Here is a 27170-nt window from a genome sequence, read left to right on the forward strand (position 1 = left end):
CTAGATTTAGAATAAGAGCGGGCGGAAAGTACATTAAAGGTGTACTATGTAACTTTTCTGATGGAGGGTCTGCTATTAGCTTGTCTCCACTGAAATATTGTTATTGCGCTTTGCCTGCAGTGTTCCACAGTATAGCATTGAACTTATCCATCTCCATGGAGACAAGAAGTGTGCAGCTAGATTTAGAATGAGAGCAGGTGGAAGGTGCAATAAAGGTGCACCATGTCACTTTACTGATGGAGGGTTTGCCAACAGCTTGCCTCCATTGAAATATTATTGTGTTTTGTCTGCCACATTCCACAATATAGCATTATACTTATCTGTCTCTATGGAGACAAGCAGTTGGCACAAAGTAACACATGAATTTTTCAAGTGCATCACTAAACAATAAAAACCCCTGCAATTGAATCAATGCAATATAAATATGTTTAACGCTATAGTGTGGAACATTCGAGGCAAGTCTATAACATTTCCATGGAGATAAGCAAGTGGAGGATGGCTTACCAGAAAAAAGTTACATAGTGCACCTTTAATCAAGTAATAGAGAAATGTGATCCAAGAGACTGTGGCAAAACGTAACGATAATAATCTTTTTAATCTTGCCTTCTATTTGCTTTTCGATGGGTATGAATCAACCAAGTGTACACAAGTGTGAAAAAGATTGTTCTCAGAGCAAAGATGAAAATGTTTTTTTTCCCAGCTACAATTTACAATACATATAAATATAGAAGAGGGCTCATTTGCAGCATGAAAATAAACCCATCTAGGAATAATTCGATCAAGTGCAATTATCAAAAATAGGTGTTATAATAAAACCATGAACACACTTTGTCAAATGAGAATAAATACCTTGAGACCAATAACGCGTCAGTATATCTAATGCAGTGGTATAAATTATTCAAAATGCACCACCTCCTTATGCATATATATCGATGGTGTTGTGTTAATATTAATAGCTGTTACCATAGTGTGTAGGTAGTGAAGAAGGGCACATAGAAGGGCTGTTTCTCTGGGTAGTGCTTGAGTGAGACCAGGACTGCGTAACAGAACCACACGTAAGCCAGCAGCTGCAGACCCATCAGGCCGTATCCTGCCGGGCTGTCGTAGGCGTACAGCACCTCTCCTGGGTCAAAGAACTGGGACACAAAAATCTCCTGTTAGGGCTGGAAAGGTAAGAGTCTAAGTTCCAGAAATGTTGGTACATACAATAAAATATAAGGATATATATTTAAATATTTAAAGTAGTAAGTTTCTCAAATCCCTGGCAACCACACATATTGCAGAGAGAACTACAACAAAAGTATGCTAAAAGATTACACAGTTGCACTAGAAACTTGCATTAGAAATCTGTGTTGAATTCTATACAGCATAATGCCTTCTAGTATGGCGACAATAGAGAAAAAAATACCATTTTGTATGTACAAGGATCATCCAAAACCATCATCCAGTAACTAAATACATACACAAATAACCATTTAGAAAGCAAAATTAGTTTTACGGTCTGAAAACCACCAAATTAAAATGTACTGTTGTGGGATACAGTTAGTTTCCTAAAATCAAAGGAATATATCGTGGCACTTAATAATGGAATTTAGGCTTTGAACTGCACAGTATTAGTAAGACAAGAATAAAACACAACTCCTGCGGTGAGTGCATGTGTGATTTTTCCTTTGATGAAAAATAAATGCATAACAAACAATGCGACAAACAGCGCTGTTCTGATCCTATGATGTGTTTCCAGTTTACACTGTAATATTATGCAATCTAATGTGAAAGTATTCAAAGTATTCTGAATATAGTACCCTGATTGAATGCATTTAGTTTAAGAAAAAAATTATCCATGGTCCAAAGTATACTTCACCATCACTAACAATATAAATATTGTTTGCCGAATAAATGACTAAACACAGTTCTAGCGACATATCAGCAAAGCCTTAATCTCTAGTGTGATTCTGTAGTCGACAGCTCTCAACTCTCTGAATTCAAAATGACTTCTCAACATTGAATGAATGTGAAAAATCTGCAGATAAACACATTCTATTTATTGAGTGTAACATCTAACAACACTTCACTGAGTAGCACATAGTATTTACTTGTCAATGCATTGTACCCCTATAATTAGTGATTTTTGTTCACATAATTGGCTCCAATAGTTGAACCAGCTTGTTGCCTTCACTGTGTGTATTTGACACTGAAATTTATCCACAATTAGGTCACAGTTGAGCGCATGCCTGTGTGTATTTCCACCTATGGACACCAGAACCCGGTGACTGAACTGCCCTCGCCGTACCGGGTTACCCTTTGTGCATAATGCATAGTGCAGGTCTGACGTCTAACATGCAAAACTTCTTAAGATCCAGGAAACCACAGCTAGTTCGCAGCCATCTGCACACCCAGGACATGTCTTCATTTCAAACACTAACCCACTTTAGCGTATTTTTAGTACGTATCCCCTGAGTTGGAGCTCTTTAATAGAGAGGACCATGTAAGGCAGCAGTCAGATAAATTACACTGCTTCAAATGGGTATATTGTGGAGTGAGAGTCAGCTATAGGCCCTGGCGGTAAATATAGCGCTGATTCATCTAAAGTATTCCCCATTGGTCATTACCATCCTGTATTCAAAGTCTCTAATCTACTGGCCCTAAGAGCATCACAACTCACTGAATATGCATAGACATATAGATATGGTATGTAATTTATTCATAAGCTCAGATGCTAAGAGTTCTATGTCGCAGTACAAGTAGGAAAGGTATATCTAACAACAAACTCCCACTGAATTTCAATGCAAAAATCACTCATTACATCGGAAATTCTTAACCACATCAGTTTGTTTGTTTAGAAGTAAATTTAATTGCTGGAATACATAATAATAAAACTCATCAAGCACTTTTCTTGACTTTCTGTGATCAGCTCCAAATCTATCCACGATTATGGTTTGAGTGTAATGAGTGATTTGACAGTGAAAGCCATTACAGCCCACGCCGATCTGTGGGCTCCCGTCTGTATAAATATTCATGCGATAATTTTAGAAACTCGAAAAGCAGTACAAAGATTGTGGATACAGAAGTATGCCAGAACTTTAGTAATTCTTGGATTGTATTTGGTTAGAGTTTTTGGAAGCAATAAGGTATGCTTTTATTTATACAGTACAGGGACAGTGCACAGCAACGTTAGGAAAGAAGTAAGTGCCAAGTTGTCACATGAACGCAACTTTACACCTGTAATGTGTAACAGGGAAGCTGTCTTTTTTCATTCTAGACAAATAAATGGTTTGACAATGGCACTGCAAATTTGATTTAAAGAAGACATATTACCTGCTATTATCATTATGTTAAAATCTGGACATTTTAAATCACAATATTGATCTGAAACGACACAATAAAAGAAACAAGTTTGCTTGAATGGGAGCTGACGTCGCCCTAAACGTCATCGCAACAAATAGTGGCCAAAGCTGTCGACACCTTCTAGGAGAGCTGCAGATCAAGTGATTTTTTTTCATTTGTACCAAAATGACTAAGCGATGCAGCCGAATCCTAAATGTATCACTAATTAAGAAAATAAAATTGTAGAAGAATGTAAGTACAGTGCAGTGGCAGTGACATCTAGAATACAGGAGAATAAAGATTGCTCAAACATACACAAATCACTCTAAATACAACTTTCTGCAGGTCAATGAGAAGAGGAAACTACTAACATGATTAAAAGCTCTAAAAAGTTGATTTTGCATAATATGACCACTTTAAAGTACCATACCTTGCTAAAAATGTATATTCATTAAAGACAGAATCCATAAAATGTCTCTCAAATATTTCACCAGACAAAGGACAGACTGCTGTGCAAATACAACCCTATTTAAATATGTATTAGAAGTGAAGTTATCTTATGTCATGGAGATGGATAATGGTTGTTTTAGCAGGGATTGTAGCCAGGATTGTAAGAGTGCTTGTAAAGAAGGAGGCCATGGTGTCCTTGGTAAAATCTATTCAGTCTTGAGGTCTTGAAACCAAAAGATCTCAGTAAAGTCAGTAGATTTAATACTGAGTGAACCTGTTGGTGAGAATACTTTGAAAATGTATTTAGTTACAGAAAACCGAATACCTGCATTGTATTTCGTATCGTATAGTAACGTATTATGTAATATGATTCTTAAAATAGTTTCACGTTGAGTTGCATTATATTGTTTTAAAAGATTTTCTATTTTTCTCACTGATTGCATGCAGTTTGAAGCCTAATTTGTGTGATCAAGTACCCAACTAACTGTATACGGAATATCACCAAGAGTAATCAATCGCTTAAAATTATTATTCTGATTACATATTCTTGGTACATGTATTTAGTTCCCAATACTCATTCACACAGATTAGAGAGGTGGTATTGTTGCCTAGTACCTCTGCTTCATAGATGAACAGGATGACGTAAGTGATGGTGTAGACCGTCATGTAGATACTCAACTTGACTGAGCCGCTGTGGCTGATCCTTGCCCTGAAAAATAAAAGGTCAGAAGTCACACATTTATATTAAAAACATTCCTTTTCATAAACCCCTTTGAAAACCATGACGTGTTGTAGTCCCCTGAGTGCTATAAAAATATAATACACTTTAGAGCGGGTTTGACTGCACTCTGAAAAGTGAAATAAATGAAAATGAATGCATCTACTTTCACGTGGCACTTGTCATGAAGCGTTCAGTGTTAAGCCTTCATCTGAATTTCCTTCATCTTTTGCCCGACTAATTCAGTATCACACGCCCAAAGCAACTTATCAAAGTCTTTGGGGGTATGTCTCACAGAACTGTCAGCATATCAGCTACAGTGCCTCTGCTGCAATTTGTGTTCAATGCAGTTTGAAGATGAGTCATTGGGTGTAGAGGATCACAGAATCTACTCAGCCCAGAGGGTGTAATCCTGCTTATATTAACGCCTTAGATCTCGTAACTGTATTTTTTTGTAAAGAGTGGAGTGAAAAACATCTACCATGATCTAACAGTCTATAAGTAAGCCTAGTCCATACTTCATAAATTAGACGACGATGATTCAACACCATTCATGATAAACTGCCAAAAAGGATCTGATATTTAAGTGTTCTTCAGCCTGAATTTTGAAAAATATTTGAGAAAGTTCAGTGATGGAAATTGTTTTGTTGTGTGAGGGCCCAAAATCATTATCAGGGATTCTGTTTTAATCTACACCAACGCAAGATATGGCCAAAGTTAGCACCTCCAACCACAAGGGGTCAGTAAAGTTTCAATTGTTTCTACACTACTGCGAGAGATCTTAAAATGTATTTGATTCAGTAATGTTACATGAATAAAACAGATTACAAGGGTTTAGCTTTAATTCTTTGTTTACCATGGAGATTTAGCAATTTTGTCCCACAATTAGCATATGTCCACAGTTGCAAGGTCAGACCAATGCCTTTGCAGAGGTATGTGCTTGCAGTTCCTCTGTTGTTTCTGAGAACAGTTTGAAGGAGGACGAGCCAGCGACCATCAGGCGGTCAGGGCAGTGGTCCAGTCAGGTGGAGGACAAGTACAGGCTGATGATCCAGAATGAGACGGCCATCATAAATCATCTATTGTATGGTCTATCTTGAGTAATGTCGGCTCAACCTTGCCAAAAAGCAGCAAACTCACTAATGCCTTGTGTGATACAGTGGCAGTGCAGATGGGAAGTGACTGCGGAAAATAACTAGACTAGAATATTATATCAGGTTTTAGATTTGATTTGTTTGATTTGTTTTGACTAATTTAGATTTATTCTGTTTGTGAAATGAGAAATACCTTGATGTCTTAAAATGTAGAGCTACAAAGAGTCAGTGGAGTTAAAAAAAAGAAAAAAAGAAAAAAAACACTTAAAAAAAACACTGCGTAATGTAACTTTTCTAGTGGAGTAGAAATTACATCAAGGGTACCTGGAATTTTCACAATATGGCATTAAACTTATCGCCATGGAAACAAGCAGTTAATGCCACCAAGTCAGAGGCGTGTCATTGACCATCCTGCTTACAGTAAGTATTAAGTAACGTATGTTTTTCAAGGTGCAATAAAAGCAAAATGAAAAATACACATGCTTAATGCCACACTGGGGAACATTCCAGGCAAAGCAATCTCTATGGAATCCAAAAATCTAATCCTACTAACTACATACATGTAATGACTCAAATAAAGATTAATATTCTAAATTGACGCCGACCTAAAATAATTTATAAAGTTATTTTTCACATTTTTCAGGAAATACAAAAACATAATAGTAACAGCTGAGACTAACACTTAAGTCAGTCAATTGTAACACATAGCCACAAAATGACTTCAAAATTACTTGAGCCAGTGACTTCGAACATTCTCTGAACATGACCTTGTGACTTGAGCCATTTTAAACATGACTTTGCACATGTGACACAAAAAATTACTTAGGATCTGTATCTCAGGATCTGTTCAACTGAGGAGGCTGATGTTTGTATCCATAGACTGTATATATAAATGGACATAGATAACCTGCTAGCCACGTTGCGCATAGGAAGTGATCATGGCGCACTTCTGGCTCCAGTTCACTTTGCATTGGAAACTGTGGTCCCTCACTCTGTAACTGCTGCTGTCAGGCTCCTCATTTGGTCTTAAAATGTTTTGTATTGACCCGCTCTACATGATCCTGGTATTTTTATTCTTATTCTATTGTGTCCCTAAATCAAGATGAACATTAGTAACAGACAAATCAGGCGCCTTCTTTCCCCGAGGTTGCTCCCGCTAGCGTTCACAATAGGCTTGACTGACAGTGCTGCTAAGCGCCTGCACCGCTGGTTTAGCAGGGAGGGGAAGGGGCTTTGCCTTCAACAGCCTCGCTCCGAATTGACTCTTTAGAATTTCCACCACAAGAATCTTAGCAGTCAAATATGGAGCTGCTAGCCTCACTTCACAGCCAAACTGCCTTAGTCCACTTCTTTATCTGTGTCTATGTTTGTACCAGAGGTGGATGGCCTCACAAAGCTCTGATTCATCCAAAAAAAAAAAAAAAAAAAAGAACTTACTTTAAGTCATGTGGATCTTCAGTTTTTGCACTGTATTCACATTATTTTTATACCAAACGAGTATCAAAGTGGCGGTAAGTGTCTAAATAACCATGTGATTCCATCTATACCAGATCAGGTGTACAGGCTCATCACTGCGAGGGCTCATGGTGACATTTTGATTGACACCCAACAATGTCATATGGTGAGATAGTGTTACGGAGATGACAGCGAGGGACTGACGGTGACAGGCCTAACGTAAACACGCATATGAAATGTGACAGCCAGCCTTCAACCCTACAGCCACGACGCAGAGACACTGACAAAACATAACGACGGAAATAGCAGCGTGAACATCAGAGAGAAAATGAGGTGAGGCTTGATGACCGTCTTCCTGTTTCGGTGGTCATGTGTTTTTGGTCAAGTTTTTATAATTAATTGGAAACTAAGATCTCAGTCTCAAGAGCAGTGGTTTGGTGGGCTATGATCATTAAGCGAAGATTGGAGAGGACTTTTCACAAATCACTTGGCTTGTCCTTTGACTCGGTAGGCCTCAGCCGTCCAGATATGATCCATAGTAAAAGAAAAATTCATGTCTGTCAATTGCAGTGACACAATACGCTTAAAGCTGAATATTCCTAAAAAAACAAAAAAACAAAACTATATGTACAGTATTGTCAATGAGCATTATTATAACATTATTTATTCAACTCTCTAAAGCTCCAGTCTTCTCATAACAAAAAGTTCTCCACTAGTACAAAGAAAATTTACCCACGATAAATATTGACCCCCCAAAATGACTGTCCCATCTATCGTGTACTGAACAGTAAAGTGATATAGTAATTATCATGGCAGGCTAAGTGTCCTGTCAATGTGTCAATGCCACATGCCAATGCCACATAGAATTGACAATTTCTTGACATATTTATACCTTAAAATGGGCTGTCTGAAGCTGGATTAGTCAGCGCAATTATCATGTCCTTCGTACAAGTGTGAGCAGGTCAATGTGTCTGACCATGTCTCCATACAGCACACACACTTATGTTGTGAGCTCAGCCTCTCCTCATATGAGATTCAACCACACAGTGTGAGTTTGGGAATAATTTGGAACGTCTTAAAAATTTCACTCTAAGCTCATTTTGATGTTTTCCACCGTATGACTATGAGATACAGTATGTTACATTTTGTTTTGAAAAGAGCAATATACTTTTTTTCTGTACATTCTACTCCGCTACATTTTAATTATAATTTTGTTTTTACTATGTTCGTGGTAACATCCTGACTAAAGTTTTCAAGATCGAGCTTTGGCTTTGAGCAACAAAAGTAAATACACAAAATACATAAGAAAAATGAAGAAATTGATTCATATTGCTACTGTTGACCAAAGTATCATTTTTTATGGATATTACCACATTTAGCACTTTAACAAACTAACAACATTTGTGTGAAATACTTTTACTATTTACTCTTAGTACATTTTTAAACAGATACTTAAATACTTTTACTTGATTTTTTTCATGTGATACCTTTACTTTTACTCGAATCACTTTTTACCTCTGTATCTGTACTTTGACTTAAGTAACAAAATTGAGTACTACATTCAGCACTGGCAATAGATAGTACACATCTGTAACTACTACTATTCAACAATATAAAACTTGTTACTACTGCAACTACTACAGTGAAACATCCATGAAACATCCATTAAACATCACACTCCACTCTCCCATTACAATGCATGATGTGCTAATACATACTGCTTTATTGACATCTTACCTGGTGACAGTGAACCCTTTGCCCAGCAGGATCAGCATGAGGAGGAAGAGCAGGAAACTGACAGAGAAAAGTAATTTCCCTGGAGGCCGACGAAAGATAATCAAAAAGACAAAAAAAAAAAAAAGTAATTAGCCCACCATTTTCAGAATCTGCACTATCATAACGGTTAAGATAAAAAGGGGGGGTCATTGCGCACACAAATTCATGCATGGGCTGTCAAAATGGCTATTACGTTTCCCCATCCATCTTCAGCCTCTCATTCACCGCGTTTTGGCATTGAGTGATTATTGCAGGAGCGGTGTCAGTCAGGCGGTCGGTGGGTCGGTGATATGCGGAGAAACTTACCGAGTAATTTGAGGCTGCCGTTGCCAACTCCATCTCGCCCGTACAGGCCCCAGTAGACACAATGGAACAGCAGGCTGAGCACTGGCAGAGCAGGAGGAGAGGTAACGCCGGTGAGGGAGAGTTGAGGGAGAGAAGGGGGGGAGAGAGGAGAAGAGGGTGGCAGAGAGGGGGAGAAAAGAGGAGAGGGTGACAGTCAAAAGATAGGGAGAAGGGGGTGAGGTGGGGCAAAACAATAAGGATATTTTGTTATGACAGAACAGAATTACGCTGCAAAATAAACTCTATTCTAGTATACATTGGGTTTTGATATATATATATATATATATATATATATACACGTATACACAAACACACACACCCACACACACACGCACACACACACTGAGTTATACAGTTAAGTAGCAAAATAAAAATAAAAAGACCTTGCTTTTTACTTCAGCCTAGACACTTTTAGTCATGATTCTAGTTGACTAATTTGCAAGCCAAATACTGGAGGACCAATTACTACCACTGCAATTGCTACTACAAAGAGGCTTCTACTACAATTAACACAACTATGCTACTACAACAGCAACTATTCAGTACTCTCCATTTGACATGTTTAGCAGTAATGGTTTTGCATAATCCTGTACTATTTTATGTGCATTCTTATACTGCTTCTTTAATGGCAAATAATGAGAACAAAAGTAAGGAGCAACAAAAATAGAATTTAAAAATGCATAAAAATCAATCTTTCATTTGTCGGTGTCAATCTTGTCAATCTTGGACTCAAATGTACATTCATCTCTGTACCACCTTCGGTTTGTTTTGCTATGACATACACTGAAATTTAAAAAAAGAAAAAAAAAGAAAAATGCAGTTCTTTGAAGACTAGGAAGTGCAGAATGTAGAACTAGTGCTTAACCACATAATTACTTACAGTTACAAGGACAACATATTTTCACACAAATCTAACTTCTACTCAAGTAATGTCGATAAAGTCTCCTAGTGTGTTGTTTATTTGATGAAGGCTGAAGCATGAATGCCAAGTAGCTGTGTTTTGCACTTTTGCGTAGCCTTTACAATGACTCACACAGTCTCGCCATTTTCTTTTCAAGGTTGTTGTTTACTATTAGATGGAACAAAATTTCTAAGATGCTACAGCCTGCATTTGATTATCTTTTTTATCCAACATTCATCAGGAAAACAACTATGTAACTTTTACGGTGGGGGCTCGCCATCTTCTCGTCTCCATGGAGATGTTATTGTTTTGCTAGGAATGTTCCACAGTATGGCATTAAATGTACCCGCCTTGCATTTATTTCATACATTCTTACTGTGAGCAGAGTAGCCTCTCCACAGAGTTATCCTGTAACTTGACCTGGACGTGACAACTGCTTGTCTCCGTGGATATAGATGCTTAATTTCATACAAAGGAACACTGCAGGCAAAGCACCAACATCTCCATGGAAACAAGCAAAGTTCCAAAGTGCATCTTTAACATGATGTAAATACGACTGATTATCTAGCTAGAAAGCCTATGATAAGGAAGTATAAATGCAATTCAATGCATTATTCTCATTCCCCCATACAAAGCTACTCTTCACTTTGCCCATAATAAGAAACATTTGAATAACTCTTCATAGCTCAGTATTTACTTGTACTACTTTAATTACTACTACCACAACTTGCAAAAATATATCAACATATGTTGTGGTCTATGTGAAAAATCCTGTTCTATAAATGTGAAATCACTTAATGTTGTGTATAGAAAAACATTCAGCGCTAAAAGGGGGTAAAGGAAAAGCTTGCTAATTGCTTGGCTAAGACCTTTGTGCTTTGAACGTAATTAATTAGTACTTTAAATCGATAATGGCAACAGGTAGCCAGATTAGACATGCGAGGTGGCTGTGCTGTGCTTTGCTTTCCACTTCCAGTTTTAGTTCCACCGAGTAACACTTTTTGTGAAGGCATGTCTCCTGGAGGAACTAACTTCTGCCATATTCTGGACAGCTGTGGGTATCTTTAGCTTATAGGCAGATAAAGTTTGAGCTTGTTAGGATGTGAAAGAAGGCTTGGGAGACTGAGGAGGCATTTAAGAAAGGAGACAGCCAGGCGATGGGAGGCAGAGCTAGATAAGGGTTGGAGAGAGGGAGGGTGGAGAAAAACTGCGTAGATCGAATGAGAAAAGGGCTGTTTGTCGGTAACAGCATGCTCCGGTGAACACTGCTGCGTGGCTTTGGTGTTGCCGATGGTTTCTATTGAGAGGCTAATAAGGCGATGATATCTGCAGGCCCGAAGAGGGGATTAAGGTATGAGATTCTACATCGGAGCGAGCAGCCACAGTGATGGGCTATCAGGGAGTCTGTTACTTTCTATAACATTTATTTTCACGCAGTGTAAGCCTATTGAGCGGGGATAAAATTGGAAATCTGGACCTAAGTAATGGTACGGATTATGAAGTGCTCTAGTATGTCTATTTTATGTTTTACCTAAATTACTGTTATCTAAAAATGGAAATCACCAAAAACAAAAAAGGCAAATAACAAGATTGAATGTCAGTAGCCTTTAGCCTATGTAGAAACTGTCATACTAGTTCCCTTCCAAATAGGACAGCAATGTATTTGAAGACTATAGCCAATATTGCAATACAAATATTAACATTATTATTAAAGTAACACCATGTAAAATTCTGGAGGTGGCACATCTCATGCATGATTCCACTGAAATAACAAGTTAAAACCATACTTTGAACATTCTCCATGTAAATAGATATATGTTATACCATATTGTGGAATATTACAGCCAAAGGAACAACATTTTCAGAGAGACAAGCAGGTTGAGACCCTTTTCCAAGCCAAATAAGAGTCAGGTTTGTGGAGATGCAAGCCTGCTCACAGTAAGGATGCATATTTTCTCTGTTTTTCAATGCAATAAAAACATCACTTACAAAAAAACATGCTTTGGTTGATTTGATTGCTCTTTTGCATAAAAGCTTACACAATGGGTACGTACATGTTTTGTAAATGAAAGGAAACATGCAAATGAATGTAAATCTTAATTTTTTGTACCATAAAAGAATAAGAGTCGAATAAAAAAGACTGTACTTTGACATTTAAGCTTTAAAAACCTTTTTGTTATCTGCAATATTTCTTATCTTGTATTATTGATACTGTGTTAGGCAATACCGCAATATCAGCAGCCCTACTTCCAAAACTTGTAAAACTACTGCACGCAAACTGGAAAGGTCATTTGCTACATGAAAGTTTCCTGATCTAAGTTAGTATTCATTACGGGCCCAGTTATTGAATATGCATATGGTAAATCTTGTGTACACAACGGATACACACACTTACCTTCCACACCTGCTGCTGTCATAAACATTTTGTAGGTGGTGTGAAGAAGCTGTCTCCCCTTCAGATTGTCTGCGGGGAGAAGAAAAGAAGAAACCAGAATGAGGATATGGAGGTGATGGAGGTGCTGTGCTGTGTGCTGCTGGGGATTGAGATGAAAAGAACAGAGATATGGGAGCAGATGGTGGAGGAGAGCGAGGGGAGCGAGGTGCAGGAGAACAAGGCCAAGCAGCAAACGGGTAAATACAAGGGAAGATGCGATTAATATGCATCCATCTAATGCATCCTCCACTCCGATGTGTCTGTAGAGAAATGTTTTTAATGTGCCTTTAAGCAGAGTGTTTTTATGGCCAAAACACAGTGGGGAAAAGGCTGAGGCGCAGGGGGGATTTATGGATGGAGAAAGGGTAATAAATGCTCCCACACTAACACAGCTGGCTGTTTAAGAGCTGCAGTGCCCACCACCACTCCCTCATTTTGACTCACATTGTTCTAAACATGTCACCATCAAATGCCTAAGGCTGTTAATCAAAGTATACAAGATGCAAATATTGGTTCATATAATTATTGTTATGTGAACTGTAAAATCCTTCATCAATTGATTCAAGATTTAAGATTGATTTATTTATTTTCATTGTCAAAGCCACAATGAGATTACATTAGCATTTCAATCCATCAAATATAGTTTTGGCATTTCAATATTTATTGTAACTGTGATGATTATGTATAATTATAGCTCTGAATTTAATGGCTAAAGTTCAGTGCAGCAAATTAAAAAAAACCTACCGTATATGGCAGAACCAACGTATCTTTATACATAATCTGTTTCTTATTATTTCATTTACAAGCACTGTGAGAAAACAAAACAGAACTTTTAAGAAGGGGCAGTTACAGATCTTTAATGTTCAGTGTTTTTTCTTTTTTTTTTTTTTTTTTACTACAGTTAGTTAGCTCCTTCGTTCAGATAAATATAAGGCAGTGTCCATCGACAATCTGGCCAGAACTGAAGAAGCGGCTTGGATGAGCAGCGAAACGGCTTCACTCCTACACCTTTTTGTCCAGTTGACAAAGTTGAATTTTTCTCAACACTTATATACATATTAAATTTACACACATACATATTGAGCATGTAATCAATATGGCTTGGTTTGGTTGGAATTTTGGTCTGCAAGGTAGATTCATGGTCCTTAAGCACCTTCACTTTTCTATAAGACACCGGGATGTTATTTTAAGCCTATACAGTGTAAGTCCAAAGACGCATCTGCAGCTCATTAGGCACTGTTTCCTTTTACATTGAAGCTGTTATTTAAACAGGAGCCATTCGGGCCCTTATGGGAAAGCAACCAGGCTAGTTTTCAAAAGCATTTATCTACAGAGAGCACACAGCAGAGCACAGCCTTATATGGCTATAGAATGTGCTCAGTTGGACTAAATGAAACTAAATGATTAAAAAAAAAAAAAAAAAACACAACTGTGGATGATGCAAACTCACATAATTAACAGCATATCCATCCTTAGTACATGTTGTCTGTGTATTACATTTGTGAAAGACATTTTCCAAGTCTTGTATATTGACGACTTTCTGTTAGTATGCAGGTGGGAATGTATTCAGCCTTGGACAGAACTTTGCTACATCACCTTTCTTAGTTTCCAGACAGTTTCTAGAGGCTTCTTCAAAATCTACAAATTATTCCCATTTTTGCTGCTTTACTTCTGATAATGTAGTAATTTTCCAGTGACACTTTCTGGGCAAGATTGTAAATTCATTTAAGAAATACATGAGCAAAAGTATTATTCATAAGAACGCCTACCCTCTCTTTTGTGAAAGCTTGAATTATAGCTATCACTACTTATGTTTCTTTGGTATAAATGATTGTTACAGTTCAAATTTCAATTCTAAAATTGTTTAAAGTAAGTGCTAAATAAAATTAGCCACACATTGCTATTTTTTTAATACAAGTAAAACATTTTCTGCATATAATAGTCACAATCTAGGTATGAAATTCTTGCTGCTCATAGCACTGGCCTTCACATGACAGACAAACTCGCTTCAGTAACCTTGCAGCTGCTCCTCCTTCATCTAATCAGGCGTTTAAACCTTAACATGAAACCAAACTTCGGCCTTGGGAGAAAATAGGTGTGCGTTCTATCTCTTACTACTTGTGAAAGACACAAAAATGTACTTTTAGTCCATCAGAGAGACATGTTGAAAAGAAGAGGTCCATTAGACAGTTAATGCATGCTTTTAACCAAAAAACTCACAGGCGAAGTAACAGGAGAGCAGGAACACCATGGAGAAGATGACCAGGAAGGTGATGTCAGTCTCCAAGATCCCTGAGGCAAAAGGAAAATGCTCTGTCATAATGCCATATATCTTTGCAGTGCACTAAAGAGAGGGTTTCATAAATCTTTAAACACATTTTATTGTTATAATGGTCTTAAGTTACCACAACAATATTATTTAGGGCTTGGTCTGTCACATAGGAAACTCTAGCTTGGACTCCTGAGGGCATTATAATACACTCTATGTTTGGTATTAAAAAGGATGAGATGGCAAGTGCAATACGGAGACAAGTAAATACCTTCAAATTACTTTTTTGTTTTCATCTGTTTTCATCAAAGACCAAATGAACTTTTTTGAAATATAGCGAATGACTGTATAATCCTCAGTTGTGCAGGTAAAATCCATTGCAAATCAACTTACGTTCACAGTTTTTGCAACAGCTCAGTTTTGCAGATATAATTTCTCGTTATTTTTATTGAAAAATACACATATTAGTACATGTGAATCTTGCAGCCTTAGTTAAGAAAAGTACAGTTACGGTAAAGGTGGGAGGTCCTGGTGAAGTTGTAGGAATAATTCATGTGTAAAGCACCTTGGCTGTGGCCCTCCTCCCCCTCATGCCTCCGTGTGAGTTCATCTATCATCATTATCTGCTTCAGACTTCTTTTCATTATTGTCATTTGTTCAGTTCACTGTGCTTTATTAGCCGTGCTAAGTGGTGCTGGCTCGTGCCATCACCCGCTCCTTCTCAAATCTCTCTCACTCTCTCTCTTTGTTTTCGTTTTAATTGCTCTCACCAAACTCATCCGCAGAGAAGTGCTTGGTCCAAAAAGACTTCCCATTGGTCAGGTTCATCTCATACTCCAGCTGCAGTCCATCCCCCTGACAAGAGAAGAGACAGAGGACATGAGTTGCTTATTTTTATCAGCTGAATGTTACTGCATGAGTCTGGAAATAAATCTGTCTGTAACTGTGATAACATTTTAAATATATTTAAAAACTAGGATTCTGTGAACATTGTAAACAACAGGAGCATTGACATTTAAGATAAGACTGAAATATCAACTATTAAACTAATACAAGAATCCCATTTATTTCCTGTACAAAGACAGGATAATTTGTTCTGTGCAGGGGACAATCTGTCTATGTAAATAATTGCGGCCTGCTGCAATTTGGTAATTGTGCTAACTCTAGTTGCAATTTCAATTTGATTGTGTTATATTTTGCAGCCCTACTAGGAATAGCTCTTAACACCTCTGGCAACAAGTTCTCCATAATGGAGAAATCATGAAAAAAAAACAGTAATGAAATGTTCAAAATGTAAACGTTCACATTCAGAAAAAAATCTATTTAGTGAGAGAGTCATCTTTATGTTGAGAGTTGCTGGATTCAAAGGTCAGTAAGCAATCTGCACAAACCTCAGAATTTCATCAAGGCATCCGAGCAATTATGAGGTATCGACTCTGGGAAACAATATAATCACGCTCATGATTATCAAGCCAGCATTTATTATAGTGGAAAAAGGCAATATGTCCCCAAGCCACATTTTCCAATGACATTCTGATGTAATAGCTTGGCACAGGGCCCTACATATAGCAACAGTCCAGATATGCCATAGTTTTAAATACTGCCTTGAGCGACAGTTGAAAGTTGAACATTAACAACTGTAGTATTAAAATGCATTATGTAACTTTAGGATTTCATTTAGGGGAGATAATTATCCACAAATGCACAGGTGAAATGACTTGTAGCAGTTTATTTTGAAAACAGCACATATTGTGGTCTAAGGGCACAAATTAGAGAAAACAGTCAAGCATCTAATGCTCAGTAAAAACAAGTCAAAGCCATTAAACGATCTGCTGATACCATTCTCCTGGTGCCAAAATTACAAGTCAAGAGTTTGTTAAAGACATTTTGGCAGAAAATGTACATAATTTGTTGCCGTTGGCCTTTATAATATCACTGATGCCACAAATAGGGATGATATAAGATTTTTGAGGATTATTGTGAGGAAAAATGTTGCAATTATAAGATTATTCCCAATTACTCTCCAAAAAAGAGAAAAAAGATCCAGAGGCCTGGCATGGCTGATTGTTGGGTTTATAATTACCTTTAAATATTAAGCCTCCATATAAAGAAACATCTAATTGTTGTATTGCATGGTTTGAACATTAAAACTTAAAAAAAATGCAAAATAAGGAATTATAGCTTCTGAAATTGATTTAATTTTAAGTTTTTGGCCCTTTAATGCAAACAAGTTGTGTCTGAAGTTAGCACATTCGCTTTTTTCTCTCTGCTAGCAACAAGACGGAAAAACAAACCACAGAGCTAAAGTGAAAATCCCGTTTGTTTCTCTCTGTCTCATCGCTGTCTCACCTAAGTCTCTTCCTCTGTGTGTGCGTGGTGCATGTGTGCATCTTCAGATTTGAGATTTGGAAAAAGTTTTCAGATAAGAAAAGACCAGGTGGCCCCCAACAAGACAGTCCAGTGGCAGCGAATAATATGAACCAACTGAATAAAGAATAAATAAAATATCCACATAATGACAATAACAAAACACTCTTCTTTCTAGACAACAGAATGTGATTTTTTCAACATTAAGTAAAAGTACTTTATTTTATATTACCATGTGGTTCTGTATTTATGTAATCCCTCACTCGTCCAGAGAGGTTCCATAGTGGTCCATGTTTACTAATCTATGTGGTCTTATACTTACAGCTCAAGATCATTCTAAAGCTGTTCAGGAAAGGTTCATTCCCCTGTCCTGTGAAGCAAACTTGCAATTGTACTTGGCTTATCCCATTGCCAAATATTTCCAAATTTCCTTTTTTGTGTGTCAAAGTTTCCTGTCATGGAATACTTTAACAATATTTTTCTAAAACAGCAGCATGTAAAAAAGAAGAATGGGTGATGGCATGGAATGAAAATGCATCTACTTTACATACATGTCAGAATATCATAAAAATGAAATATCACAAAGCGCTGTTGGTCTTGTCTAAGCTCATTTACGTGTCCATCCCTGCAGCATAAACCATCCTCCACAGCTCAGAGTGAGTGTCATGTGATTCCTCTGCATCAGTATTCACCACCGCGTGTTCTGTGGAGCGGCCACACTTTCTCTGCATGCTACGGGGGTTTGAACGCACAAATTGTGTCCTACCAGCTCCGCATTCAAACACAGCCTAGATCTGCATAGTCCTTTTTCTCAGGAGCAGGAGGGAAGGAGGAAAGAGAAAAACAGTGCCATCTCTACAGGGAGGTGTGCTGTGTTAGTATAGCACCAGCTGTAATTGTGTCATATAGTGAACCGGTTTTCCAGCAGCGCCTCAGGATCCCTCAGGTGCAGCGGCTGAAGAGAAAATAAAATAATCCCGGGCCACTCAGTCTTAGTGCGCTGCCAATACAAGGGTGACCCACATTATCACAAAAGACGCGTAGATAGATGGATAGATGGGTAGTCATAGCAACAGTTTTGATTCAATGGAAAGTATTCGTAGAGTGAATTATTTACCGACACACTGATTCTTTTAGTTTTTCATAAGACTGCATAATACATTTAGTTCGAACAGAAAACAATAACTCAAGGAAGTGTTTAAATATTGAATGCTATCGCTGTCTATCTGTGCCAGTATTGCCAATATGTTTCTACGCCCAGAGAACTCTGAGTCTGAGTTTTGGTTGATTTCCCCGAATTCTTGTCCCAGTCTACAAGCAGGTCATGAAGACGAATTGCTGCAAATGAAGGGAAGAGGAAGAGACATTCAGGGGCGTCCAGTAATTTCAAACCAAAGCTTCTAACATGCAGGTAATCACATTTTGGCAAGCATAGCAGACCAAACAATGAAACACAAGCTAGTCCGAGGAAGGGACCACAAGTTGGGTTACCTTTTTATTTAAAAGGTTCATATACCACACATGTCTAATATTTGCATGGCGGTCTCTTGCTCCATGCAGTTGAATGCCTCTCCTGGCATTGTTGGAGTATGTTGTATACATGCAGCAGTTCTTAGAGTATAGTCAGTGTTCTCCAGTTGTGTTGATAGGAGAAATTTGAATTAAAGTTCTGTGTTTACATGAATTTTGGAAATCCTGCTAACATCAGAATGGCCCACGGATATGGTTTTCCTGGAGTGTATGTAAATATCAAGATATAGGCAAAGGTATTATATACTCTTGGTTCAATACTGATACTGCACTAGTTTTTTGCCTTTTTAAATAGCCTACTTTTGAGCTAAACAAAACGACAGGGGAGCAGGGAGAGAAATGAGGGAATGGTTAAGAAAAGCTAAACAAAGATATAATAAAATTGGGTCAGTTTGAAATCACTGGGTGAATGACCATGTTTACGTTCAGCCAAGCAACTTCCAAATGTGTGTTTTTTTAGATCTTACAAATTCAATGTTTAATGTTTTTTTTTCTTTTTATAACTAAGAAGCGTTTTACTTTTTCTTCTCCCCAGTTAGTGAATCTACTATATTATGTATTCAGTTCTGTTTTTAAAGTTTAACACCCAAATTCACGCAAAACGCATCACACTTGTGCGCTAAGCCACCAGATCATGTAAATTTCTGCCTGTTCCTTTGACAAACCGGGCATATGGTGGTGGCAAGCAGTGGGGTAGGTGAGATAGAGGATGGGGATCACTGGTGGGGGGCCGCAGCGCTCTGACAATCACACCAAAGCCAGCTCATTTCACACACGCCTGTTCAAAGTCAATGGGGTTTGTGCCTGTTGTGGTGAAGCAAGGGGAAAGAAAAGCATCAGCATGAGGAGAGGGAGGGAAGAAGAGAGAGAGAGAGGGAAAAGTACAGCATGGGGAAGGAGAGAGAGAGAGAGATAGAAAGAGAGAAAAGACTTTGATTTCATTTGGCAGCCAGAGACTTCATCTTACACCCTCTATCAAAAAAGGTTGAGAAGCGTGGAGCGTGCAACTGCCGCTGCAAAATCAATACAGGCACAAAGAGCAAAGAGACGGAGCTGAGGAGAGCGATAGGCCTGAAGTTTTAAAAACAGGTGAAGCTATGGAAAAGAAGAAAGAGCGGCACATGAGGGAAGGAGGGATGGAGGGGGGTGGGCTGGTCTGCGGTGTAAATGTCCAATACTGCTGATGCTCAGTGGAGATACACGCAGCAGTGAAGGCACCATCTTTCACCACGCCTGATAACTGCGCTTAAACAGGGCTCGGAGAGGTGACAGTGTTTCGAAGCTGAATCGTAAATGGGTAGTTTTGAGCTGAAGCTGGAGATGCCTTAGTAAACACAGCAGTCCCATAGTGTAGTACGATATGAGCACGAGAGATAGGCTTGTCTTATTGTTCAATATATGAAAGTTGGAACAATATACAGGGTCAGTACGGGGACATTTTACTTAGCGAGTTTACTGGGACATTTTTGGTTAAAATGTTGAATTAATAACTTCTATGACTCATTACAGATGGAAACCTAATACTAAAGTGTTCTGTTCTGCTTTTTATTCACTGCAGCTAAGAGCTCTTTTTTAACAATATCGTAGATTGAGAATAACTTTTGTGGTTTAAATCTGCTTTTGGGTTATTGTGTCAGTGACATAAATTAGTTTCAATGTAATCTTTTCTCGTCTCAGCAATATAACAAATATGATCATGATAAAAAATCTGCGCATTCACATTTTGTTTTCAATCATTTGACAGGTTCCTTAAACATTATTTTTGTCTTCCTCCAAACCTATCCTCCGTACAGCTCCCTGGCCTCAGACTTGTGATCCATTTATCCACAGCAGCATTAGTGGGGTGGCTGCACTGATGTCTTGCGATAAATCCTGGCTTTCTCGCCGTGAGCACATATCTTTCTGCTGCTGTTTGATGGCGGAGGGGTCGGGGTCCCTCTCAGGCCTGTCCACGTCCTCCTGAATAAACAGAACATTTCTCCATAGAGCTTTAGTGTGAACAGGGGCAGGGCTGTTGAAGCAGGATGAAGCGCTCCCTGAAGAAGAGAGGACACTTGACTCTTAAACTTGTCTCAGAGAAGGAGTGTTTACATTTCCCCCACATTAAGTGCCTGAGCGGGGGCCATAAAACACATCTATACAATCCTCTGTGTAAATATTTCAGCCATTTTTATGAAATATTTGCGGTAAAGAGCGCTGCTAATAAGGCTAATGCCAACATTTATCTCTTGAAGCAAGTTGCTTTAGATTTTGGACTAGATTGGTTGTAGGTTTTAGTACATCTAGTAGTACAAATACAAATATTCTTTACACACACACGGTTTATTTATTTTTTTATGTGTGGCAAGTATTTATCACATTGTGGGAACTAAAATCTGCATGCATACTGACTTTATGGGAGCCTGCCTTCCTTATGACAAAAATCAGCTCCGCATGACTTATTATTAAATCAACAACATGGTTTAAAATTCAGATAAGGTACGGGCTTAGGTTAAGGTCAAGTAGTGACCTTACGATTAAGGTTAGGATGAGTGTCTCAGTGTAAGTCAATGTATTCCCCAAATCCCCAAACATCATGGAAACCCAACATGAGTGCGTGTGTGTGTGTGTGTGTGTGTGTGTGTGGGTGTGTGTGGGTGTGCGTGCGTGGGGGTGTGTGTGTGCGTGTATGTATTCGTGCAAAAATATTAATCTATCCCCTTAACCACAGACACATTAGCTGGGACTTAGATTATAAGGGATACATATATTATTTCATAACCCCTGTTCTATGTCTATTTAAAATGACAAGTTTGAAAAATATATTATAATTGAGCATTACATTGAACCTGTTATATTAAGTATGTTCAAAACCCTGTGGATGACTACTAAAATATTATATAAAATTAAAGTTAATTTAAAAGCCAATCTTGCTCAGTTATCTCAGGTTTAATGATTACATTGCAGTACAAATAAACTAACCGCCTTATGGTGGAACTCTCTGAGGACACATGGATGTTTGAGTTAACATGTGCTGAATGGAAATGATGCCTCCTCACTCAGCTCATGCGCATGTTAATAAGACACTTGTATATTTCATAGGGGACGTGTAATGCGAGGGCCAATTTCATCCATCTGCAGATTACCTTTGCTGGAGGTTGGCGTTGTTGTAAATTTGTGTGGTGAATTGCATTTCTGTCCCTAACTGGTTTTTCAACTGCTTGTGTTCCTTTGGGTTGTCTTCAGCTTATAGCAAAAAGGAAGACTGAATTACTTGCACATCTAGGCGTCGTTATCAGTGTCTCCATATGTTGCATTTGACGCTGTTGTTTTTAATGGTGCTATGTAAATATAAACCGACTTGGCATAAGTGGTAGTGCAAAAATAAAGCAAATGAAATTGCTTTTAATATTGTTTTTCTGAACATACCCATAACATGTTTTTAAGTGTAATTTAATACAACCAATGGTCCTATGGCAAGATACATGCTTTAGAGGATTGGCTTCAGACCTCTCAATTGAAAACTTATATCTTTATCTTAACTATTTGAAATTATATGATTGGATCTTGATTCAATTAAAATATGAATAATTGCACTGCTCTGTTTGCCAGGGATCAAGAAAATACACTTCAGTACTTTATGAATATGTGAGTCTGGTCAGGTAAATCTCCCTGATTTCAGATGGCCGTGATTGACGGCCAATCAGGGGCACGCATGGTCCGTCTATATCCAAACAAATATGGCAGCTTATGAGGAAAAAAAGAAAAAAAAATAATAATTTTGTTTGGAAATGATAGATGACCAATGAGTCCCTTTATTTCACATGTGTCAATGAATAAAACATATCTGACAGTTTAGTACTGTTTAGTTCTGGCTTCCAGACTGACATCCATCTGTATAAAAATAAAATATAATATAATATAATATAATATAATATAATATAATATAATATAATATAATATAATATAATATAATATAATATAATATAATATAATATAATATAATATAATATAATATAATATAATATAATATAATATAATATGATATAATATAATATAATATAATATCTTATATTCATAATATCATAATTTCCATAAGCCAGACAACAGCCCTGTATGTTTATAGAATACAACGCAAATGCAAGAAACTTTTACCTCGATCTAAAGTTATATTTGATAGATGCTGAACACTTTTTTTTATTATTGTTTTGTTCTATATACAAAACAATTCCATCTCAATAAAGCAGTTGGTGACTATTTTTCCTGCAAATAACAAAAACAGATCAATTTTTGTCTTATATTTCTTTAATTTAAGATTCTATTATACTCATTGTTTGTCTGTGAATTGCATTCACACTGCTGATTGGTACCGATTTGCCAATTTCCCTACGATAAGAAACAAATATATGTAATTCATCGTCATCCCAATTCTAATCCGAAACAACCGGCTTCTATGTTGTTAAAATAAACCAGCTATTTTCCTCAGCTCTGAGTGAAATTGCCCATAAATGCAATCAGCCTAGCATTAAATTTGTGCACAAGTTTCTATCTGGGGATTGAGAGCTGGAAGGGTTTACGAGCTGGTGGAAATAGACTGATACTTAAAAAGAGTTAGTAGTGAGAACAAAGAACTAGGGAGACGTTAAAGTCCTCAAGATAACTGGATATGAATGAGAAAAAACCTGAACAAAGACCGAAAAACATAATTAGAGAGTATTTTGTCACAGTTTGGTAACAGACGGAGTTGGAGTACCCATTGTGGAGTCAAGATAGGAACTGGAAGCGTGGAGTTTTGGATAAAATGGGGGCCGATTTGGCTGACGAGCGCAGTTGGTGTATGTGTGTTAGAGAGCGAAGAGCTTTTCTGCCGGCGTCCAACAACATTACGCGGCGTGTCTGTCAGCGTGTACCAAACTCCCCTCCACACGAAGCATCCGTTCTAATCATATCCTCTTCAGGGAGATGACAGCCACGAAACAGAGCACCGAGATGCAAGAGGAGAGAGGCAATGAGACAGAGAGGGGGGAGAGGAAGGAAGCGTTCTGTATTAGAAGTGTGTGGAGGGAAGTTTGTTAGTCATTAGCAACTTCTGGAGGAACTTCTAGGGGTGGAAAATGTTGACAGGAATGTTAAATTTTTTCAGTGCGTACAATATACAGATCATACTTTTGTAATCCATCAAAAATGCGGATTAATTGTCATGGTGAAATAAAAAAAAGTGAATTGGGTTACACTGCAAAATTGACTTTTTAGAGCTTTTAATTGTGTTATAATTGTTTTCTCTCCTCAATAGCCCACTTAAAGCTGTATTTAGAGTGATGCATGCATATTTGAGTTATCTTTTTTTCTCTGTATTTAAGCCATCATTCGTCTGATTTAGCCATGTTTTCATTGCTATCAATACACGCCAGTTGCTTTTGCCTACTTTGTTTCCTTATCATAGCTTTCTTATCATTATGCACACTAGATTATTTAAAACAGTGGTGGAGAAAAGTATCACATGAAAAAATCTACTTAAGTAAAAGTATTAAAGTACCTGTTTAAAAATCTACTTAAAGAGTAAAAAGTAAAAGGTCTTGTAAGGCTTAAAATTTAGTGATTTTGATAAAGATTTGCTGGATTGTATTCAAACAAATTCATACAAACAACTGAATCTGTTTTAATTTGTATATTTTTGTTTGCTCAAATTATGATCGCATTAAAAATAAACCCTCAGCCTTTTCAGCAGCTCTCAAACAATAATAAAAAATATTTTCTTTTCAGTCCTGTTCAAAAATGTAGTGGAGTAGAAAGTACAGATACAAGCTCTCAAATTTAGTGAAGTTAAATAAACCTAAAAAGCTCAGTATTTTATACATTATGCTTTGTTATGTTACACCACTTTGACAATAAATTACCCACATTTTGCGTTTATTAATTCAAGCATTAGACAGAATATATTTATGAGTAAATTACTGAGCATGGTTGAAAAGCAGGCAATGTGCTTAGATAGGATGGGTTACATGGTGGCAGTGCAAACCATGAACTATAGTAGAACTTACTGAGGAATGACTCCAATATCAGAAAAGACTCCATTTAATTTATATACTCAATAACAATGTTTACAACATGACAGAAGCAAAAGAAGTATTTTATTTGGTGTATTTTCTATATTTTCCTCAGGCTACTGCAAGCTCTGAATTATTAATTTAGTGAAGATAGTCGGCTCGATATGGTTTATGCACATTAAAATTCAACATCCCATAACGTCTTACACGGAATACTAACAAACACCACTGCTCTTTCAATAATGTTTGGTTTCTACTTCCAGTTAGCATTACATTCAGCCTGGAGGATAAGCTTTACACAATAACTGCATACTCTGCATCCCTTGTTACCTCTCTCCTCTGTGACAGTACTAGCACAAACAGCAGAGAGATGCCAAGTACTCCCTGACATCACAAGACTCGGATCATGACACTGTAACAGAGGCTTAATGACTGGATGTCACCTGTCGCTCTTCCTGACTGTGTAGGAGGAGAGCGTTACACCAATTCATCACTTCTTCTCCAGATGCCCCGGTCTAAATGGCATTGCAATGTACAGCTCCAAGCAACAGCCTCTTTGCAGCTTCTGTCTGCAACAACCTCATCGAATGCTCAGAAGAAGCCCTTCAAGTGTAAGTAATCAATAGGCTACAGTGCACTTTGGAGTCTAGGGGCATGTTTAGTACAGTTTAACTAAGGCTTTCGAAGGGGGAATGATACGGTGGTGGTTAGTGAAATGGAATACAGGCATTACAACCTTGAATGTACAATAATTATATAAAATCCTATTGTTATTATTAGTCTCCCATAACAAACTATCGATATAATGGCAAGTACACTTTAAAACTAGGCCTACATATATAATCCAGAATAGATAAACAACAGGTTAAATCCTAAACCTACAGTATAATTTATCTACAAGTTCAAAATATTTGAATTAGACAATAGTTAAACATGATTCTGGACTCAAGAATAAAAATATAATCAGTCATATCAAAGACTGATGTGACTCATAACTTTCTATAGTTACAGACTTTGAAAGTTTTGTAGTATAATAAACACATAGACAGCAGATGGACTGTGGATTGCATTTGTGATGGAGGTTATGGCTGAACAGCTGTTGCACATTTATGGTTTAATTGTAAACACATCATCCACCATATACAAACACAGCGTGCACTGCTGTCTAATGCTACTCCATATGCCGGCCATTCACCTTTGGGATATTTGTATCTTTGCCACTCTAAAAATCATACTGTCAAACTATATTCAGTTAATATTTATTTTTCTCAAAGCAAATGGTTTTGAGCACAACACATTAGATTAAACAAGTTATAATTACGTTAAATTCCTTACACAAATATTAATTTGAAAATATGCTAAGTGTTGCATAAGTATGAGGCACATTCCATTACATTGTTTTCATTTGGTATAAAAACTTTGCATAAAAGGTACCAAAACATAAATATTCAACACTATAACTGTTATGTCTCTTCATTATGATTAAAAAAAAAAAAACTTTATTAAACTCATCTTGTGCAGTGCAGTTAAACACAGTAGCAAAACTTTAAGAACATTTAGTTTAACCAAAAATGGTCATTACTTTCTACAGCCTATTCATTTTGAGGAGCGTTTACCTTTTATAATGACTTTAAATGGGTGAGAGTATAACTTTTAACATCCCCTCTGGAGCTCTGTTAGAACAAACGCAGAACTTTAAAGGCCACACGGCATCATTCGCACCATTTATCACTGATCAAAACCATTACACATTATATATCGCCTACATTAAAACATTCACTCAAGCACCAACCATAACTCATCTCTATACACCCATCTACATGTGGTATTTACTTCTCCCACCATAAATCACTGTTGGGAGCCTGGATCTTTCCGTCAGCCTTGTACAAAATACTTAAAAAAACAACAACAAACAAACAAACAAACAAAAAACACTTGCACAGATAAATATTATACTCCAGTTTATCTAAAATTTATGGAGAGCTAGCTCAAAAACAAGCCTTAAAACATCATAGCCTTCCTTGGGATGCCAAGTGGTTTGTGCCTCTCCTTTCCCCATTTCAATATGTGATGCCGCTGCTGACTCTAAAACATCTTTCTTAGACTATAATGATTGCGAGTTAAAGTAGAAAATACATTTGGGGCAGCAAAACAGGCAATTTCAATCCATTTCAGCAAGCGTCCCAGCTCCCTATACAACAGTGTATCTGTACAAATCAAAACAATGCAGATGATAATGGATCTGTTTAGGATGGAAATAAAAGCCTTCAAAGCCTGTTCGATTTAATAGGCAAGGATGCCTTTGATTCTGATGCCCTGATATCTGGTTGTGAAATTATACAACAAAAGTCGGAGATGTCGCTAAATATATTTTGTGTGAGATTTTTAATTTTATTCATGCATTAACAGACGCAGAAAGCTTTAACATGTATGCAAGAAACTGCAATACCATTACCAGTTGTAGTCTGCCATGCTTTCTGT

The 27170-nt window shown here is 37.4% G+C and overlaps 1 protein-coding gene across 1 annotated transcript in view; it reads right to left on the bottom strand.

Annotated features, from left to right (window-relative positions):
- Nucleotides 1–27170, bottom strand: part of tmem145 (transmembrane protein 145) — a 59229-nt gene that overhangs the window by 4623 nt on the left and 27436 nt on the right. Inside the window, exons 6-12 of the mRNA XM_033980518.2 lie at nt 15537–15621; nt 14718–14789; nt 12459–12527; nt 9124–9204; nt 8779–8857; nt 4390–4483; nt 964–1136 (exon numbers count right to left, since the gene is read on the bottom strand). Coding sequence (XP_033836409.1) covers nt 964–1136; nt 4390–4483; nt 8779–8857; nt 9124–9204; nt 12459–12527; nt 14718–14789; nt 15537–15621 — 653 coding nt within the window. The remainder of the gene's footprint in view (nt 1–963; nt 1137–4389; nt 4484–8778; nt 8858–9123; nt 9205–12458; nt 12528–14717; nt 14790–15536; nt 15622–27170) is intronic.

This window comes from Periophthalmus magnuspinnatus, chromosome 16, assembly GCF_009829125.3.
Source record: "Periophthalmus magnuspinnatus isolate fPerMag1 chromosome 16, fPerMag1.2.pri, whole genome shotgun sequence".
Lineage (NCBI taxonomy): Eukaryota > Metazoa > Chordata > Actinopteri > Gobiiformes > Gobiidae > Periophthalmus > Periophthalmus magnuspinnatus.